General features: G+C 49.9%; 1 protein-coding gene across 1 annotated transcript; it reads left to right on the forward strand.

Annotated features, from left to right (window-relative positions):
• The first annotated feature begins 5,314 nt into the window (after positions 1-5,314).
• IL17RB (interleukin 17 receptor B) lies at positions 5,315-20,505 on the forward strand. Its single transcript, XM_052648030.1, has 11 exons — positions 5,315-5,374; positions 7,107-7,131; positions 7,829-7,969; positions 9,701-9,828; positions 10,450-10,576; positions 12,398-12,445; positions 13,871-14,013; positions 14,396-14,461; positions 15,665-15,761; positions 16,859-16,957; positions 19,946-20,505. Exons 1-11 carry the CDS (start codon positions 5,315-5,317, stop codon positions 20,503-20,505), a joined length of 1,494 nt encoding a protein of 497 aa, XP_052503990.1.

The raw sequence follows: 20,505 nt of genomic DNA on the forward strand, positions 1-20,505 counted from the left end.
ATGTTATTCTATCTGCTGCAAGCAAAATAACTTGATATGATGAAGCTTTATAGTAAATGTACATGAGATAAGAGCTTTTGGGAAAACTATCTTAAAATAGTTTTAAAATTTCATCACAATGAGAAACTCATGTGCTACAACTAAAGAGAAGCCCCTGCATGTCACAACTAAGATCCAGTGCAGCCAAATAAAAATAAATTAGTTTTAAAAAATACACAGGATACTGGCCTCAGATAAGTGAGGTGCACATCAAAGGAATGATTTCAGTGAGCTCAGACCGTACATCCTCTCATACACGGAAAAGTGCTGAATTCCTTAACCTGGGTTATCTGGTTTTCTTTACTTAACAATAACCTTCTGATGTTCAGACTACCTTCCCTTTGTTGTAAAACTTCCATATAACCTGGCTACTGCAGCCTGGCCTCCTTGGAGCAATTCTCTCATGGTCACTTGAGATGTTGCTTCCTGAGCTCGAAGTCCTAAAAATTCCCGGTGAATGAAACACAGCTCTTGACTATTAGGCTGCGAATATTTAAGTCAAAGACACACACACAAATTACAAATATGAACTTACAAGATAACTCACACTAATATGCAACATCGTCATCTGTATGTGTTTCATATATACTGAGGTTTCATGTTGAAGTTTCACTACTTAAAAAAAAAAAGTGAAAGGAGCTGGAGGTCAAGATCCATGGTTTGTGGTCTCAACTCTGTCACCACTCATGGTTTAGCAATGCTGGGCCTCAGTTTCCACATCTATAAAATGGGAACAGAGCTGCCCCACTCCTTAGGTTGGTTATGACAGGAAAAAGAAATGACCCAAAAACACTCTTCAGAGAATTACAGGTACAAAGTCAAAAGCGCATGGTAATTTTATCAAGTTCATACCATGGCCTTAGTCCCTCCTTGCTCTCCTCCGTGCATCCTCACTCATCCCTTTCAGTGTGGAGAGTGATGCTGTGACTATGAATGACAGTGATATTATTAACAACAGAGTAATTAAAGTATCAGTGATGGAGAAATACATGGCCAGCCCTGTGGTATGAGCCCCACACACGTCACTGCTCCCCGCCACCAACTTCTCCAGTAACCCCACCTCGGGCCCAGGCTGACTCAGTCACCCAAGTACAGATGGGGCTTTGACAGAATAGCAGCACCGGCCTCCTGTGCACTCTGGACTTTTCCTGACGCCCCAGTGTGACAGAGCATGTGAAGTTCGAGGCAAGTACTCACAGGCTGCAGCCTCACAGGGTCTCGTAGTATTAACATGGACTTAACCCTCTGTGAGCCTTCCTGGGCCAGCCCTCCTCACTGGAGCACAGAGGCTGTTTGTGGCTCTGTGGCCCTGCTGGGGACAGGGGGCAAACACTCAGGGGGGCCTCGGGGTCCCTGCCTCAAAGTATGCATGACCACTGACTCTGCAAAACTACCCAACTAGAGGAGAACATGGGCAGCGGGGGGCGGGGGAGGGGGGGCGATAGTGTGGGTGGAGGTGCCCCCAATACAGCCCATCCAGGCTTGGGTGGGCCGCTGGGGCCCTGGGAGGCAGCCAGTGTCTGCTAGAAACAGCTTGAATCTTGCTCTTCAAGAGACAATGAATCCACTGTTGACCGGCTGGGGCCTTGATTAATGTTTGAAAAAAAAAAAGTGGAAAATTCCACCTGTGTGGGTGGAGGCTGGGCCTGGGACAGGTCAGCAACCTCTAATGGCCTTGTTCCTGGGGATGGGGAGGACAAAGAAACAAAGAGGCCAACCAAAGAGATGGCCTGAGGGTATCTCTGCACTTGGGTCCAAAGGAATTTCCTTGTCAAAGCCAGGGAAATCATTTGTTTTTTTTCTTGTCCCACCTCACCGTCCTTAAATTTACACAGCACCTGTAAGTCCTCCAGTTTTTTCCCACCCCTTTAGACTCTCCCAACAGCCCCACCAGGCCAGCAGGACTGACGTCAGCCCCATGTTATGGAGGGGAAACCGAGGCCCTAGGACACCCAGAGCCTCGCTCAAGGGTGGCACTGGGAAACAAATAGCGCAGCCAGGAGGTGTGAACCCCAGTAGCAGCACAGAGCCTGTCCCGGGGGAGTCTGGGGCCAGGGCCATGGGTAGTGGACAGAGGGGTCCTTCAGACTCTGGATGAGATGAAGTGTAGAAGGAAACCCAAACCAGCTCTGACTGGGTAGGCTTGGGCCCCCGGCTTGGAGGAAGGTATGCATTCATTCATTCAAGCATTTAATAAGCACCTACTAAATACCCAGACAAAAAGGAACGCTGCACAAGGCTCTTTCAGAAATGCAGACGCAGCAGAATTCATGGCCAAAGAGGAAAGGTCAGAGCATCTGCACGTCCCTCACAGATCTGAGTCACCTCACTGCCATTACACTTGACAGCAAAGGGAACCGAGGCTCTCAGAAGGGCCGAGACTTCCAGAGTCACAGGGGAGGCAGCTGAGACCTACTGACCCACAGGGGCCCTGCATCCCATTAACCAAGCTACAGCACTGCTGGGCTTAGGCGTTCCAACAAACGGTGTTCCTTCCGCAGGCCAGCTTGGAGGCTCCATGCTTAACCAGCAAGGCCCTCTCATGGAAGAACACTGTTTGGAATGGCCTTCTGGGCCAGCGTGGACCCCTTCTACTGGACAGGCACACCTTGCTGGCCCACAGAGCACGCCAGCCGTGGCTAAAGGGATCACTCTGCGGTCCTGCCTTAAGACCCAGCCATGGGCAGCAGAGAAGCAGAGACAGGGCGGCGTCATCTCTGTGCCCACACAGGCCCAGCCCTGCACCCAGGGCACGGGGAGGTCACTGGGTGTGCGTCCCAAGTCAACGGCCAGCACCCGCTGCTCTGGTTCCGCCTCCCACTCCTTCGACCTGATGCTCAGCTACCTTGGCACTTGGCTCGCCTCGCCTTTCTCCTCTCCTTGGCCCACCAGCTTCTTTTCCTGGAGAAACTATCTCAACCTTGCCCTTTCTTGAAAGAAAACCAGCCCTCTGCCACCTCTAAAGCCACTTCCTCTCATGCCTTGTCTCAACACTTCTTGCCAAAGATCTAAGTCAGGGGCCCACTGCAGGCCAGGCCACTTTTGGCCCCCCTGTCTCACCTGACACCATGGCTGCTCCCTCACTCTAGATCTTACAGAAAGAAGGGAATAGGGAATATCCCTTCCTGGGACCCTATCTACCTCCCCTCTCTGCTGCTGCTAAGTCACTTCAGTCGTGTCAGACTCTGTGCGACCCCACGGGCAGCAGCCCACCAGGCTCCTCTGTCCATGGGATTCTCCACGCAAGAGTACTGGAGTGGGTTGCCATTTCCTTCTCCACCCCTCTTTACTAACCCCTATAAATGTCTGACTCGCAAACTCTGTCTCCAGGACTAACCTCTGCATTCCTGGTCACCCCCACCCCAGAGCCCTCACCCTCAAGAGCCCAAGCTCTCGCAACAGGGCCTGCTTTGGGGCATGCCTATAAAGCCGGTACAGCCTGGAGCCTGGCCCACGCAGACACTTGGCTATTCGTCCAGTGAACAGACTAATTGCAGCCTCTTCTCACTGCCGTCAGAGGGACTGATTTCCATGGCCTGTCATAGCCAGCAAGGTGACCTTCCTAACACTGAAAAATGACCATCACCAAAATGTCTGGCACCCCACGGGACAAGGGTTGTGATCCCAAGAGCAGGAAGATGAGACTGCATCTGCACTTCCATGGCACAACTGGGGAGCCCATGTGCCCTCGAACATACTCTCACCGCCCGCGTTCTCAGTCCAAGGGCACCTGTTAGCTGGCACCTTTGCATGCCAGCGCAGGCACCCTGCACACGTTGGCTCAAGAATACAGACAACTATTAGAGCTGCAAGGGATCTCTGGGACTACAAGGCTAGGGCTCAAAGCAACTCAGAGACGTTGAGCAAGGGGCTGCGGGTGGCCCAGCCCAGGCATGGGTGAGGCAATACCCTCACCTGAGCCACTCACCTTGATGAGGAACCAGACCAACCCTCAGGAAAACATCGCCTGCACCTCACATATGTGCATGCCAGAGTCCCCAGCCAACCTTGAGACTGGGGCCTGCTCCAAGCTGGCCAAAATTTGAATCAGGCAGCTGAGCCAGGGCTGGTGCACAGGACCTCAGCAAAACAACTGCTTGACTAAGTCAACTTTTCACTAGCTGACACCTTCATCCCTCCCTAGGCCTTGGTCTCCCATCTAAAGAGTGGAGCTAACTCAGCTTAGAAGTTTAAGGGACCTTGAGTTGGTCACCCTCCCCCTCCTCTGCAAACCCAGGCGCCTAAAGCAGCAGTTTCAAGCACTTTGATTCACTGTTAGCCCAGCTGATTTTCATTAACTTTTCCCAAACCCACTGTCTCTCTCAAAGAATGGGTCTGGTCCACCTGCGCAGAATTAACCAGCGAGATCAAGTTAAATGCAATTCCCAGACCCTACTTGGTTCTGAGCAGCTAGGTCCGCTCTCTGCGGCCGCATTTAATTTGCAAATTTTGCTCAGAAATCCTGAGCTCCCTGAAACTCAAGAACTCGCCTCCAAACCCAAAGGGTGAAGGCTTTTTTCTTCGGAGACCCAACTGTTAGCATCAGGTCTCATTTTGTGGAAAGATACATTGACCAGAAAAGCAGCGATAGGGACGGTTTCTACTACACGAATTACACACATCTTAAATTTCTGCGAGTAACTCAGTGCGACTCTGCTGTTCCCGTCCCACACGTTTGGTTTCCCGGGGAGGGGGCGGCCAACCTCGGCGTCCAGCCTGGGATCTCCAGACCCACCCGACCTCCCGGCCCGACCCGGCCGCGGGCTCCGGAGTGCGGCCACGGCCTCCCCGCTACTCACCGTGGGCAGGTCTGTCTGAGTGCCGGGACGGTCGGCGGCGGAGTCGGAGGAGCTGGCGCCGGCGGCCCGGCCCAGCCCCGCTACACTTTAACCGGCAGCGCCGGCGCTCCGCGCGGCCAGGAGGGACACCGCGGGCGTCTCGGACCCAACCTGCCCCCAGCAGCGAGGCGGGCCTGCCGGCTGGGGCGGGCGGGTCGTGCGCGGACTCGCGCACCCGGCTCACCGCACGCACCGGTGCGCTGGGCCGGCGCGTGCGTGGCTGCCCGGGGGAAACGCTCGGACCCCGGCATCCATCCCGCGCGACCCCTGCAGGCCGGGCACTACATTCCCCACCGTGGGAGGGCGCCAGAGGGCCGCCCCTACCCGGGCGGTGCTGGGGGAGGCGGAGCCCAGAGGTGTGGCCCCGGGCGCCTGAATAAGAGCGCGCGGCCCGAAGCCGATCCGGACCCCGCGCGGTGGCGGGCGGTGGCCCCGGGATGTTGCTAGTACTGCTGAGCCTGGCCGCGCTGTGCTGGGGGGCCGTGCCTCCGGAGCCGGTAAGCACCCCCAGTAAGCTCCCTTCTCCCGCGTTCCGGTCCCTCAAACCCGGACCCATCAGCTCATGCTCCTCCGAGGCATTCGCAGAGGGCTATCTGAAGCGGGGATCGGGCGTCGGACTGCTTCAGTCTGGGGCGAGGGTATCAGATGGGTTCGGATGCCACCATGCGTTCTTGACCCAGCCGTTTACGCTCAATGAGCCTTGTGTCCTCATCTGTCTAACTGAAGGGTCATATACCTCACTCACCAGGATTTAGTGAAGGACAGCTACCGGGCCCGTTAAGATAGCAGCAAAGAGCCTAGCACATAGTAGGCGTTCACTATTGTTATTGCCTGGGGTCGCAAGAGCTGCTTCTACATTCCAGTCGCCTTTCTCACCGTGTTCTTTTTGCTGTACTGGGGCCCTTGTCCCCAGAGCTAAGCCCCTGAACTCTGCAGCTCTCCCTTCTTCTCCTGCCTTAAAGGACTGAGGGACTCTTCTGGGTCTTCAAACAAAACCTCATTTGCAAAATTGCGTTTGAAGCTATATTGCTGCCCTTAAGCATAGCCGTAGCATAAAAGCGTGGTGTCATTTGCTGATGGAAAGACATACCCTGCCTTGATGTCTTCAGCTCCTCTCCTTGTCCTGTCTCAGTTCAGAGCCCATCCCCTCACTCCACCGCACCCCTACCTTTCCCCTAGAGGAAGAATTCATTGCTTTTGCAGTACTTGCTACTAGGCCTGTAGCTTGAACTCTGTACAAAGCTTAGCGCTGTGGCTTTGCTTCTTCCTAAAATTTGTCTCAGCAGCCCCTTGACAAGAACTTAGCTCCCAGTATCACCATGGTGGCTTATTTGTTTAAAAAACTGTCTGGTGACATCCCTTGGAGTTCAGCTTTAAAAAGACAAAGATGATCGACAGTTCCACCCAACTCATATTACTCAAATGAACAAAAGTCTTGCCTTCTGTCTTCATGGTGTTGAGAAATGTTGAGGCTGCGAGGGCTCAAATTCTGGAGCTGGTGGACTTACCCACGCTGTGTCACGTATCACGGGAACTTGCTGCTTCCTTTTAGGTCCTGAATTTTATTCCCAAACCAAAGGACTAATTACTTTTTCTTATAAAAAGACATGAGCAGTTAATCCAAAGGATTTAATATTGGCCTTTCTTAGATACTGATGATATTATTTATTTTTACAAGTTCTTTTTAAAAGATAACATGATGAAATCATAGTTCCTTTATGATTTGATAAACAGTTCGAGTGAGTCCTTTTATATCAGAAGGGGAATTTTTTTAAAGAACCTCGGAAAGGTACCATGGACTGCATTCTTCTTCTCTTCTTGGCACAGCCTGTCTTTAACCTGGGGAAACTCAATAAATATTCTAGACTGTCCTAGAAGGCTACAGTTAGTGTGAAGGGGCCTCTGTGATGGTCCAGAGTTATCCACTGCTTGCGGCAGGGCAGGCTGAGCTGCAGAGAGGGCTGTAAACCCACCTTTGATCTTTAAGGGAGATGATGGCCAGGCTTGAGGTTCAAGTTAATGGTGGTTAATCTATGGCCCATCAAAGCCTATCATAGGGCTGCTTAATGTCTCCCAAACTGTGAAGTGGGACCAGCTCAGCTTTTCTTTGAACATGCATCACTTGTATACGCATTTAAGGGAAAAGATGGTGTTTTGTCTAATTTGGCAAATGAAGGCTTGTGGTTTGCTGGTATTCAACATGGCACTCGGTTTCTTTCTCTCTTGCAGACAATTCAGTGTGGCTCTGAACCCGGTAGGTGCACTAGAAACAGGGCTTTACGTCAGAAGTACAGTTGGACTTTCAGGGGACCTGAATCCTGGCAGTGGGTCATCGAAGTCCAGGCGCAGGGTGAACCTCTGCTTTGTTAGCTGATGCGGGTGAAGCCTCCATCTGCCCAAGGCAGAGCTCCCAGGGTTTCGGGTGGGCTGGCCTCCTGGCTGGAAAGAGGCACAGGAGATCAAGTGCCATGGGAGGGACGCCATTTGCACTTGGGAACAGGAAGCAAATGTTTTAAAGGAGTGTTGGAGATGGCAGCATTTAAAGAATGGGTGTGTTTCTGCCCAAGAAATGTGGATGGACAGAGTGAGCTGGAAGAAAGATGGTGCTGGCAGAGACGAGGGTAGAAGGGGGAGACATGGGGGTAAGCTGGCTGGAGTCCAGGCTGAGGTGTGGGGTAGGCAGAAGCGATCCTAATAAACATGTCAAATAAATTAGATATATACATATGTATGAAGGGACCCAGAGTGGGCACATGTGCCCTGTAGGTTGGGCCCAGGAGGTTCAGCATCACCTTGGCTGCACATCAGGCGGCACTGAGAAATGTCTGGCCTGCCTTAGCTGAAAGAGGAGAGGAGTTGTAGTGAGGGGTGGTCACAGTGGGTCATGCAGAGCAAGTGGCATTGGACTGGGCTGGGGAAGGGGTGTCACGGGCAGTTTCGCCTTCTCCCAGGACCGTCTCCAGAGTGGATGGTCCGACACACCCTGACCCCAGGAGACCTGAGGGACCTCCGAGTGGAACCTATTAAAAGCAGTGCTGACCTGGAGGACTCTTCAATTTTGATGAACATAAGCTGGATACTCCGGGCAGATGGTAAGTTTGCATCAATCAATGTAAAGCCTGACATGTCTACTAAAGCAGAAATGGGCAGACTCTATGACCCATGACTTCCCTTCCCGGCACGTACCCAACAGAACACATACACGCATGCCACAGATACACCAGATACGTGCCATACATACACCAAACCCACAGACGAGAATGCTCATAGGAGCAGTATTCAAAACAGCCAAAAATAAAACTTCTTCAAGGCCTGACAGTTGACTTAGATTCACAAACGGAATCCAGTATATCAATTAGCATGGACGATTTCTGGCTATGTGTGGATGAATCTCACAAACAAAAGCAGCCAGATTCGGGAGTTCCTCCTTTCACCTCTGCACGCAGGCCTGCGGTCCTACCCACCAGATGATTCCATTAACAAAGTGCAAAACAGCCAAAACTACTCTATGTAGTTAGCAGTCAGGACAATGGCTATTCTTGGGTAAAAGTTGCTCAGTTACATCTGATTATTTATGACCCTATGCACTCACTGTAGCCTGCCAGGCTACTCTGTCCATGGGATTCTCAGGCAAGAATACTGGAATGAGTAGCCATTCCCTTCTCCAGGGGATCTTCCAAACCCAGGGATTGAACCCAGGTCTCCTACATTGCAGGTAGATTCTTTACCATCTGAACCACCAGAGAAGCCCATTCTTGGTGGGGAGTGACTGAAAGGAGGCCTGAGGGGCCCTCCTGGGGTGTTCCTTGACCTGGGTACTGGCTGCACAAGTGTGAGAACTCATCAGATGGTGTGCTGGTGTTGGTGTGTTTTTCTATATGATACGCTGCTCTTCATGGAAGGAAACGGGATAAGGCCAGAGATGATCTTGCAGGCTTAGGAAAACATTCTCTTGGGTGGATAACTTTTCCATCTCCCAAAGGACATCATGGAAGTCCTAGCATTTCTCTGAGGCACTTTGGATGAACCAAGACTGGGGGCCTAAAGCCCATGTCTGTAGAGTCCCCTCACTAAATTCAGCTAAATTCCATATGGTCATAATCTGGGAGTGCCAAGCACGGAGAAGTGAGTGAGCTCCAGTTCCTGCTCAGTCAGGTTCTCAGGGGCCAGGGGGAGGCAGACAGACTGTCAGGGGAATCCTGGAGGGACATGTACTTCATCTTTGGGGGGGTTGAGGGGAGAGGAGGAGGAGAAGCGGGCCCAGGTGAGACCACATTAAATTAGATGGCATTTGGCTTCATCCCTGGCACGGAGTGAGCGCCTGTGTTTGTTAGCTATCATTGTAGATGGTGGTGCATGAGTTGGGCCTTGGAAGGACAAAGAATTGGTGAGGCAAAGAACAGTAGGGAAAGGCATTGCAGGGAGAAGGATCAGCATGGATAAAGGTACAGACAGAACAGGTTTGGCTGCTGAGGACACTCTGAGAGGCCTCTGCTCCACACAGCATGCCTGTTCCTCTTACAAGAGTCCAGGGTAGTGTAAAGGTAGCCTCCTCTTTGCAGGTGCCTGTGAAACTCAGGCTCACCTATGAGGAGGAAAGGCTTTGGAATCTGAATCCATATTGTCGCTGATGAACTCTCTAAGCTATGGCACAGCTCCCTGAAATTCCCTAAGCCTCGCTCAGCCCTTCTGTACACCGGGGACAATCATAGTGCCTGCCTCTGAGGGCCACAGTGAATGTGAAGGCAGGCAGGCTGTCTAGCATCAAATCAGCTGCAGAGGAAGCACTAAACCCACAACTGCCCTCTTACCCGCCTTGGCAGCCAGCATCCGCTTGTTGAAGGCCACCAAGATCTGCGTGATGGGCAAAAGCCACTTCCAGTCCCGCAGCTGCATCAGGTGCAATTACACCCAGGCGTTCCACACTCAGACCAGACCCTCTGGTGGCAAAGTAAGCACTTGGAGACACTTGGGAGGGCTGTCACTAATCTGGGCCCTTTGTTGGGGGTGTGGATTTGTATTCACACACAGGCTGCTGACAGCTACAACCTGGAACCTGGATGTCTGGGTTCAAATCCCACTTGGGGCCATTTCTCTGCTGTGTCAAGTCAGCATCCCTGGGCCTCAATTTCCCCATCAGCAAAGTGAGGGAAGTGTTAGTCGCTCAGTCGTGTCCCTCAGTCGTGTCCAACTCTGCGACTCTATAGACTGTAGCCCGCCAGGCTCCTCTGTTTATGGAATTCTCGAGGCAAGAATACTGGAGTGGGTTGCCATTCCCTTTTCTAGGGGATCTTCCTGACCCAGGGATTGAACCCAGGTCTCCCACATTGTGGGCAAATTCTTTACCGTTTGAGCCAGCAGGGGAGCCCAAGTGAGGGAAACTGACCCTAAATTATATCCTGGGTCTAGAATTTTATACTTCTCTGATTCTGTGGATTACAGTGGCAAACTGTGTAGGGTCAATTTCCTTAGTAGACATTGGCTAGAAACGTAAGTTTTAGCAGTGGGTTAAGGAATGAAATTATAAATGAAAAGGACGTGGCAATTCAAGGGTTCCCGCTTTGCTTTGCAGTGGACGTTTTCCTACATTGGTTTTCCTGTCGAGCTGAACACAGTCTATTTCATTGGAGCCCATAACATCCCCAATGCAAATATGAATGAGGACGGCCCCTCCATGGCTGTGAACTTCACCTCCCCAGGTATACATCCTCACTCCTGTCTTATTCTCTGTCTCGCCGGGACACCTGATCTGGTGTGTGGTTTGGTAGAGAGAGGCCAGGGCCCCTGGATGAGATGCTTGGCCTCGCTGAGTCTCGGTTTCCTCATGAGTACCAGGGACACAACACCAACCGCATCTCACTCACAAGGAGAGGACTGAGTTGGGTGAAGCGGAGGGGAGAGCCCATTCCTGTGCCTTGGGCACTGACTGAGCCCTTGACACCCACCGTCTCACCTGGGCTGCCAAAAACCCCATGGTTGGGACAGCCCTGATTTACAGATAAAAGAAACTGGCAGCTTAAGAAAGCTGCCCTGGTTACACACGCAGTGAAGCGAAGCTGCCGGTCAAACTCTGGTCCTCCCTGACTGATGCACATTTGCCATTCTCTGCAATTGACGCAAAACACGTGTTCCAGTCTCAGCTTCTGGGCAGGAAGTGTAGTCTGACCATGTGTGGCTGGTCTCTGAGGATGTACAGACTCCAGTGGGTCTGCCCCCTGAGCCGGGAGGAGAGGCCAGTGGCACTGAGGTGAGCGCTGGTTCTTTCCTTTGCTCTGACACACGCTCAGCCCTCTGGTGTCACGCCTGCACGGTCACACACGGGGTCAGTGTGAGGATGAGACGGGGTCTCTGGTGAGGAGGGCCCAGCATGGAGCCTGGCCCCAGCAGCTCCCACATCTCTGGCTCGGGCTGGGTCATCTGTTCTGCCCCCACGCCTGTCCCTGTGCCAGCTGGGGCACTGCAGCCAAATGGGGGCAACTTCCCATCTGTTTGCGTTGCTTGGTTCTGGTCTAGTGTGTTCTCAGCACCGCGTCATTCACTACACAGCAGTTCTCAGGCTTCTTGGTGAGGCCAAATCTCATTCTAAAAATGTTTGGAATACTTTTACAGAAAGTTGCAAAGCTAGTACAGAGTCCCGTATAGTGCTCACCCGGTTTCCTTTACCATTGACATCCTGCGTTACCACAATCTATTAGTCTAAACTGAGAGTCCAGCACTGGTATTTCTATGAACTAAAGTCCAGACTTTATTTGGATCTCATCTGCTTCTCCACTAATATCATCTTTCCGTCCCAGTGGCATGTAGTCCCCAGTGTCTCCTTCATCTCATCTGGTCTGTGACAGCCTGTGTTTCCGTTTCACGACTGTGAGTCTTGAGGAGTGACGGCCGTGCTTCCTGCAGGATGCTCCCCCAGTCTGGGTTTGTCAGGGGTCTGTCTCATGATCAGCCTGGGGATGTCGGAGTTTGATGAGAGTTCTACACAGGCGAAGCACTCTTCTTGTGGCACCTGTTGGCATGGGTGACGTGCACAGGGCGTCACAGGTGATGCTCACCTTTGTCATTGTTAAGTGGTTATCTTGCCAGGTTTCTCCATGTAATCTAGTATCTTTCCCTTCCCCAACTCTAGTTTTTGGAAACAAATAACTAAGTCTATCCCACCCTGGGGCGGAGGGGTACAGAGCAGGATTAAGCTCCACCTCTTGGAAGGGGCAGTAGCTACACGTAATACTTAACCGCGTTTTTCAGGAATGGCTGGTTTCGAGGTCTTCTCTTGGGGATCACAGATACCATTCTGATAAAGGCTGTATTCAAATTAGATTCTGGTTATCACTTCGCAGGTAGATAATCTTCTGTTTAATAGTATGTTAGCATCTTATTTACATCTGCTATCTGACCTCATATCTGAAATGTTCTGGCAATTCATTACAGGTGTGGTAAGCATGTGTTGTGTGCACACTTGTTGGCACTGCGGTGGAGCAGGCTTACTTTTTTCTAAAATGTGAAAACTTTCAAATTTCCAGGGTGCCTGGACCACTTAATGAAATATAAAAAAAAATGCATCGAGGCAGGTAAGTAAATTTAGCATTTGCTTTTGTTATGAGAAGAAATCCATACCTTGAGCCAGCACAGCTCAATCAGACTTTTTACGATGAAGGAACTGAGGCCTCGAGTAGGGCTGTTACATAGCCAAACTGCTCAGTGAAGGCTGATCCCCAACCTGACAAACTCTTGGTAGGTTTATGAGGAGAGCAAGTCACAGGAAAAACACCCCATTCCCTTGATTAAAGTAACATTTTAGCGCCAAACAAAGGCCCTCTCTGCCTGGATGGGACTCTATTATTAAAGTCCTCTGCCCGCTCAAACACCAGCACCACTGAGCTGTGGCCACAGGGACCTACCTGGATTTGCAAACATTCAAGGTGGCAGCATTAGCTAAAATAATGACCTCGAAGCATGCTCCCAACCCGTGACCTCACAGGGGTCACATCTCACAGGGAGACTGTTAGAAACTGCCCCTACCCACTGATTTTTGAAATAAGCCCCTTCAGGTTAATCAGTCCCAACCCTCCAATTTCCAAGGTGTTTACAAGGGTTTCTGTGCATTTCTGGGTAATGACAGTCTTAGGGTGCTACTGAGGCTAATGGTTTGGGGGGACCAGTCCCTGTCTTTAAGGCACCCCCACCCCACAGGCGTCCTTGTGAACCCCAGCAGACATAGCACGTGTCTCCTGCTGAAGGTGGACTTGGAGCTTTGTGCCTCCTTGTGGCCTCCTGCTGGGAGCATCTGGAGCGGGGGACCCATGGGGGTGTAGGGGGGCCCGAGGGCCTTGAATCGGTCCTAGGACCCAACTCCTAAAGACAGCTGGAGTGAGGGCTTGAAATGGCCTCCTGGGTGGGGAAAATAATGCATGCTCTTCTATATCATGTTCCTGGAAATGAACGAAGTGCCAATTTGCAAGGCACATGACTGAAACAACGGGCTTTTCTCACAGAGTAGACCTGTCAGGGTATTCTTTTAAGCCATGAGGCACTTCCTTATTTCCTGACATTCAGTTAAGCTGGGGCAGAGCAGGCGGATGGATGGAGTTCTGGAATCCAGAGTATTCTAGCTCTAGCTGAATTCACTCGCTCTATAAACTCAGGCACGTCTCCTAAGCTGTGGCTCTTGCTCCCCATCCTGGAAAGGGGAAATCCTGACCCCTAGCCCTTCACTCCAAATGGATGCCGAGAGTAGAAGAGAGTGGTAGAACCTGGCCTGTGCCTCCCATCACCTGCAGCCCAGGGAAGCTGTTTTCAGCAAAGCAGTGACGTGGGGTCACTAAACCTTCCTGGGCAGCAGGCTACTCTGAGATGATAAATAAGACATGCTGTGCAGTAGTTTGTATCTCATGGAGGTGTGCCTCAGAACAGACATCTGTTTTGGTCAAGCCCTTCTGGGAACTTAACTAGGGCTCAGTGTGCCGCTCCATCCTTGTGATTCTCCGGACTCACAGGAAGCCTGTGGAAGCCGAACATCACCGCTTGCAAGAAGAGCGCGAACACGGTGGAAGTGAATTTTACCACCAGTCCCCTTGGAGACAGATACATGGCGCTCATCCAAAATACCTCCGTGATTGGGACTTCCTATGTGTCAGAGGTACTTTCTTCCCCTTCATGTCCTCAACACCAGTCCCGTCCCCCACCTCCAGCTCTCCTTCCCTTGTTGGAGAACTTCCCTGGACAGACTCTTCTGAGAGAGCAACAGGCAGGACTGATTGCTGTACAAATGTGCTGGGCTATTTTGATTAATTAAATAAACAAACAAAAACAAACCAAGCCCCCTGGGGGCATCTCTGGAAACATCCCTGCGAATCTAAAACCCACCAAAGGTAGAGGTCTCAGAAGTACAGGGTGAATCTGACTCACGCAAATTAACGAGCTCCAGTCAGTTTGGGAAAAGCAGTGGGTTCACTGGCAGTCTTTAACCTACTCCCTCCTATGCTCCTAATTCTTGATTTTGTCTCACTCACCTGCACCAGAAGGAACTAACTCGAACTTCCGTGGTGGTCCACGTGACTGGGGAAAGTGAAGGTGCTGTGGTCCAGGTAAAGCTGAACAAGATGCTCTGGCGGGCACAGAACGGGGCTCACTGAAGACCCACTGCACCGCCACTCGCTGCTTTTGAGCGGTCCGTTCTGGCTGGAGCAGATGCGTTCTCCCCTCGGCTTGCTTCTGCCAGCAGCCTCTCTGGCATTATGTGATGTTGATGGGGAATCCATGAGGTCAGGAAGGTGAACTTATTGTCACGGTCCCTTTGGCTTCTGTGAATGGCTGTTGACTTTCCAACGTGCTTTTATTCCCATTTGCTGTCACAGAGCCACAAAGGAATTCTGAGACAGGAATACCATTTTGTTATCCCAAGCCTCCATTTCCACTGCAAAATGAAGTAAAAAAGGATTTGAATTTAGAAGGTTTGGGTTCCTGATCGGTTTATGAACTTTGAAGGGCAACTCTGTCCTCTCGGGGCCCATGATTAGTCCGCTGGAGAACGGAAGTCAGGCCGGCAGAGGCTCTCAGGGCTCTTTCCACTCCGAGTTCATGTTACTGAGGGTCCCACTGGAACAGAGCCACACCCAAGATACAAGACTCTTTTGTTCTTCATTCCTGGGACATAAAGGCAGCACTCAGACATGCCCAGGGGAGCAGATACCCATTAGCATGTTAGAACTGCACCCCTTTTCCAAGGAACCAGACTCTCCTAGTCCCAAGGGACTTAAAAGTGCTGAGTTAGGTCAAGAGGTGTCCCACTGCCCTGTTTTTTGAGGACATATTTATCTATTAGGATGCAACCTAACCCTTTTAGATAAGGAAACTAACCTCTTAGTGGGCCTCCCGTGTGGCTCAGTGGTAAAGAATTCGCCTGCCAATGCAAGAGACGCGGGCTTGATCTGAGTCGGGAAGATTCCCTGGAGAAGGAAGCAGCAACCCACTCCAGTATTCTTGCCGGGGAAATCCCATGGATAGAGAAGCTTGGTGGGCTACATACAGTTCATGGGGTTGCAGTCGGACACAACTGAGCATGCAAAACCTCTTGGCAACATGTACAAAGTTTAGATCCACAACCCAGGAGTTGTAGGTGTCTGGTCTTGGGTCACTGGTTTGGATTTTAGGGCTTTATAACAAGTATGACCAAGGAAAAAAGAAGAACACCTTACTACAATGCCAGAGAGGGGTTGACGCTAGAGAAAAAGGGATGAGAAGTTCTGGTGAAAGGCAGGAATAATGCTAAGCCCCTTGCTTCTCCTTAGCTGACTCCGTATTTCCATACCTGTGGCAACGACTGCATCCGACAAAGAGGAACCGTGGTGCGGTGCCCACAAACGGGAGTCTCTCCTCAGGATCATGGTAGGTGCCCAGCACAGAGCCCCAGGACAGGAAGGACCCCAACCCTACCCCATTCAGAATGCAACAGGCTGGGGGTGTAGTGGGAGAGTGAGAGAGGGTCCCGGCCTGTGAGTGCTGAACAGGGTGCAGGGAAGACAGCAGTTTTGTGCCCAACAGCTACAATATGAATAGGAATGAGGCTTCATTTATGAGATCAAGATCCTGACCAAGCAGGACATACAGAAGAAGGGAAAGAAAAAAAAATCAGTGGTGCAAAATAGATGTTCAGAATGCTCCAAGGGTCTGCTGAAAAACGTCAGTGGGGTAAAAGGACTGAGTGTATGAAGGAACATGCATTTCACTGTGTTTTGACTTTCTAATCTGTCTCAGTGGCCCAGGGCCAGCTGTTACTGTAACTCGACGCGGCCACACAGACATTTGGATAACAAATTAGGAATAGTGGCACCGAGAGACATACCTCGTTGGTGCCTGAGCAGCCTGTTCTGGAGAATGTCTCTCTGGATTTAATGATGTTAGTTCCTTCAAATTAAATGCTTCCGGAACTAGCCCGGCGTAGGGTCAAAAGTTGGAAGGTGCTGTTTTTAGAAACCCAGCCTCCTGACAATCCTGCTGTGTGGGCACAGTGCCGACGGATTCCTGAGCACTTTCACACGCTGGAGCTTAACTGACTCTCAGCATTCCTGTGACCGGGTGGCATTACCCTCACATTTGTCAGTCTGACAGAACAGCCTTTATAGATGCCCTCTATGCATTACATGAAGTAACTGCACCCGGAATAACATTAATTCATCAAAGAACAACAACAACAAAAAAAAACTGAATGTAAACTCTGGTTACCACAGTGAAAATGTGGAGTAAAAGGCCAAAGTGCTTTTGAAGGACCATTCCTAAACTCTTGGGCCCCCTCTCCTTTCTGAGCATCTAGTGAAAGACCTGGACACTCTATAAAAAAATTCTGATCTGCAGAGAACTACTGACCATTGGCTTTGAAGGAACCCAAACTTGTCTACAAAGTGTCGAATAAAAATTTTAGTCTTCAAATAAGAAAGAAATCTGGTTGTGTGCTGCTAACGATAAGTGAGTTCTGTTCTCCCCAGAGAGAAGTGTGCTGGGTGGCTGGCTGCCTCTCCTCCTGTCCGCTCTCCTTGTGGCCACATGGGTGCTGGTGGCTGGCATCTATCTGATCTGGAGGCACGGTAAGGGTTACGATTCAGCTCTTTATAAAGAATGATGCTGATTTTTTCTTTTAAAGGCGCTTCCGCCAGAGGCAATCACATTTTGGCATCAGAATAGAGTCAGACAACATTTATTTAATACCTTAGAGCTCTCCTAAAGACTGATCACACCTGCAAGGGTAAAGCAAAGGCTGGGACTCAGGATCTGCACTCACCTTTTTAAGTCACCTTTTTCTTTAAATCACTGAAGCATCTACAAAGACTGAAATGGTCCAAAGACAGCTAATAACAAATTGCCCCTTACTCGAAACAGCTACTCTATGCTAGCTCCTGCCTTTTTAAAATAAATTCTTCCAAAAGGCATGAGACAAACACTGTGGCAAGAATACACAGAACTGTACAAAAAAGATCTTCATGACCCAGATAACCACAATGGTGTGATCTCTCACCTAGAGCCAGACATCTTGGAGTGTGAAGTCAAGTGGGCCTTAGGAAGCATACAACGAACAAAGCTAGTGGAGGTGACACAATTCTAGCTAAGCTATTTCAAATCCTAAAAGATGATGTTGTGAAAGTGCTGCACTCAGTATGCCAGCAAATTTGGAAAACTCGGCAGTGGCCACAGGACTGGAAAAGGTCAGTTTTCATTCCAATCCCAAAGAAGGGCAATGCCAAAGAATGTTCAAACTACCGCACAACTGTATTCATTTCACATGCTAGCAAAGTAATACTCAAAGTTCTCCTAGCTAGGCTTTAACAGTATACGAACCTAGAACTTCCAGATGTTCAAGGTGGATTTAGAAAAGGCAGAGGAACCAGAGATCAAATTGCTGACATCCATTGGATCATAGAAAAAGCAAGAGAATTCCAGAAAAAACATCTGCTTCATTGACTATGCTAAATCCTTTGACTCTGTGGATCACAACAAACTGGAAAATTCTTACAGAGATGGGAATACCAGATGACCATACCTGCCTCCTGTGAAACCTGTATGCAGGTCAAGAAGCAACAGTTAGAACTGGATATGGAACAGACTGGTTCCAAATTGGGAAAGGAGTACATCAAGGCTGTATATTGTCACCCTGATTGTTAAACTTATATGCAGAGTACATCATGTGAAATGCCAGGCTGGATGAGTGCAAGCTGGAATCAAGATCACTGGAAGAAATATCAATAACCTCAGATATGCAGATAACATCTTATGGCAGAAAGTGAAGAACTAAAGAGCCTCTTGATGAAAGTGAAAGAGAAAAGCGAAAAAGCTGGCTTAATACTCCACATTTAAAAATGAAGATCATGGCATCTGGTCCCATCACTTCATAGCAAAGAGATGGGGAAACAATGGAAACAGTGACAGACTTTCTTTTCTTGGGCTCCAAAATAAATGCAGATGGTGACTGCGGCCATGAAATTAAGATGCTTGCTCCTTAGAAGAAAAGCAGTAACAAACCTGCCGCTGGTAAGTCGCTTCAGTCATGTCCGACTCTGTGCGACCCCATAGACGGCAGCCCACCAGGCTCCCCTGTCCCTGGGATTCTCCAGGCAAGAACACTGGAGTGGGTTGCCATTTCCTTCTCCAGTGCATGAAAGTGAAAAGTGAAAGTGAAGTCGCTCAGTCGTGTCCAACTCTTTGAGACCCCATGGACTGCAGCCCACCAGGCTCCTCCGTCCATGCAAAAAGCAGAGATATTACTTTGCTGACAAACTTTGCTGACTCATTTGAAAAGACCCTGATGCTGGGACAAACGTATAGGCAAAGCTATGGTTTTTCCAGTAGTCATGTAAGGATGTCAAAATTGGACCATAAAGAAGGGTAAGCACCAAAGAATTGATGCTTTCGAACTGTGGTGTTGGAAAAGACTCTTGAGAGTCCCTTGGACTGCAAGGAGATCCAACCAGTCCATCCTAAAGGAAATCAGTCCTGAATATTCATTGGAAGCTCCAATACTTTGGCCACCTGATGGGAAGAGCTGACTCATTTGAAAAGACCCTGATGCTGGGAAAGATTGAAGGCGGGAGGAGAAGGGGATGACAGAGGATGAGATGGTTGGATGGCAACACTGACTCAACTGACATGAGTTTGAGCAAACTCCAGAGGTTGGTCATCGGCAGGGAAGCCTGGCATGCTGCAGTCCATGGGGGTAGCAAAGAATTGGACACGATTGAGTGACTGAACAAGGATCTTGCCAACCCCAAAACACTGAACACCTGAATGAGAAATCAGAGTATCAGTATTTATAAAGATAAACTGCTAGGGGGAGGCCCACTGATAACCTCTGCTTTCCCCTCCCCTCCACACATAGACATGGAAATGCAGCCTTTGAGTTGTTCGTGATGTTACAGATAGAACAAGATTAATCCCATGTTCCTTCTTAGGTAAGCAAGCCGTATCGAACTCTGACCTTAGAAATACTTATATTAATGGGAATTGTTTGACCTGTATCTATCCATTACAGTAGTTTCACACCTAGCTTCCATTCTGTAGCATGTAGAGGACGGAATTCCAGTTGAGTTCCAGCTGAAATGAGCTACCACTTAACCTTATGTAACTGTGAAGAAACCCTACCACCTACAGGTAGAAGATGGAATTACTACTGAGTTGACCCAACTCAAAACATGATGTGAAAGGGCAGAGGTCAGCTGTCCTTTTTATGTTTGGCACTGAAAATCCTACAGTTACAACCACCCACCTGAAACAGAGTACTTTGAACCTAAATAGTTTCTGTGAATTTATCTGAAAAGGGATGGGCTTGATCAAGAGGACTAACTCAGTGACAGGGACTTAGAAAATAAATCTTTTGCAGCATCTTCAAGGTTTGAGTACTGGTATATTTCAGGTGATGTGTACGAAAGGAACTTTAGGGATATTTTCCTCTCTGGCAGTAGTAACACCTCTGATGCTCAGCCAGTGTGCCCTAGCAAGGGGTCATTTATCTGCCATGGTTTTGACTGACGTGAAAGCCTGCTATTTGCTGTGCAGAGATGACATAATGCTTCTCTCCCCCACAGAAAGGATCAAGAAGACTTCCTTCTCAACTACCACACTACTGCCCTCTCTTAAGGTTCTTGTGGTTTACCCTTCTGAAATATGCTTCCATCACACAGTTTGTTACTTCACTGAATTTCTTCAAAACCGCTGCAGAAGTGAAGTTATCCTTGAAAAGTGGCAGAAAAAGAAAATAGCCGAGATGGGTCCCGTGCAGTGGCTCACCACTCAGAAGCAAGCAGCGGATAAGGTCATTTTCCTTCTTTCCAATGATAACACCATGTGTGATGGTACCTGTGACAAGAAGGAGGGCGGCCCCTGTGAGAACTCCCAAGACCTGTTCCACCTCGCCTTTAACCTCTTCTGCAGTGATCTGAGAAGCCAGACTCATCTGCGCAAGTATGTGGTGGTCTACTTCAGAGAGGGTGACATCAAAGACAGCTACAGTGCGCTCAGTGTCTGCCCCACGTACCGCCTCATGAAGGACGCTACAGATTTCTGTGCAGAGCTTCTCCATGCCAAGCAGCATGTGTCAGCGGGGAGAAGGTCACGCGCCCGTCACTACAGCTGCCTCTCCCTGTAG

Source organism: Budorcas taxicolor, chromosome 1 (assembly GCF_023091745.1).
Source record: "Budorcas taxicolor isolate Tak-1 chromosome 1, Takin1.1, whole genome shotgun sequence".
Lineage (NCBI taxonomy): Eukaryota > Metazoa > Chordata > Mammalia > Artiodactyla > Bovidae > Budorcas > Budorcas taxicolor.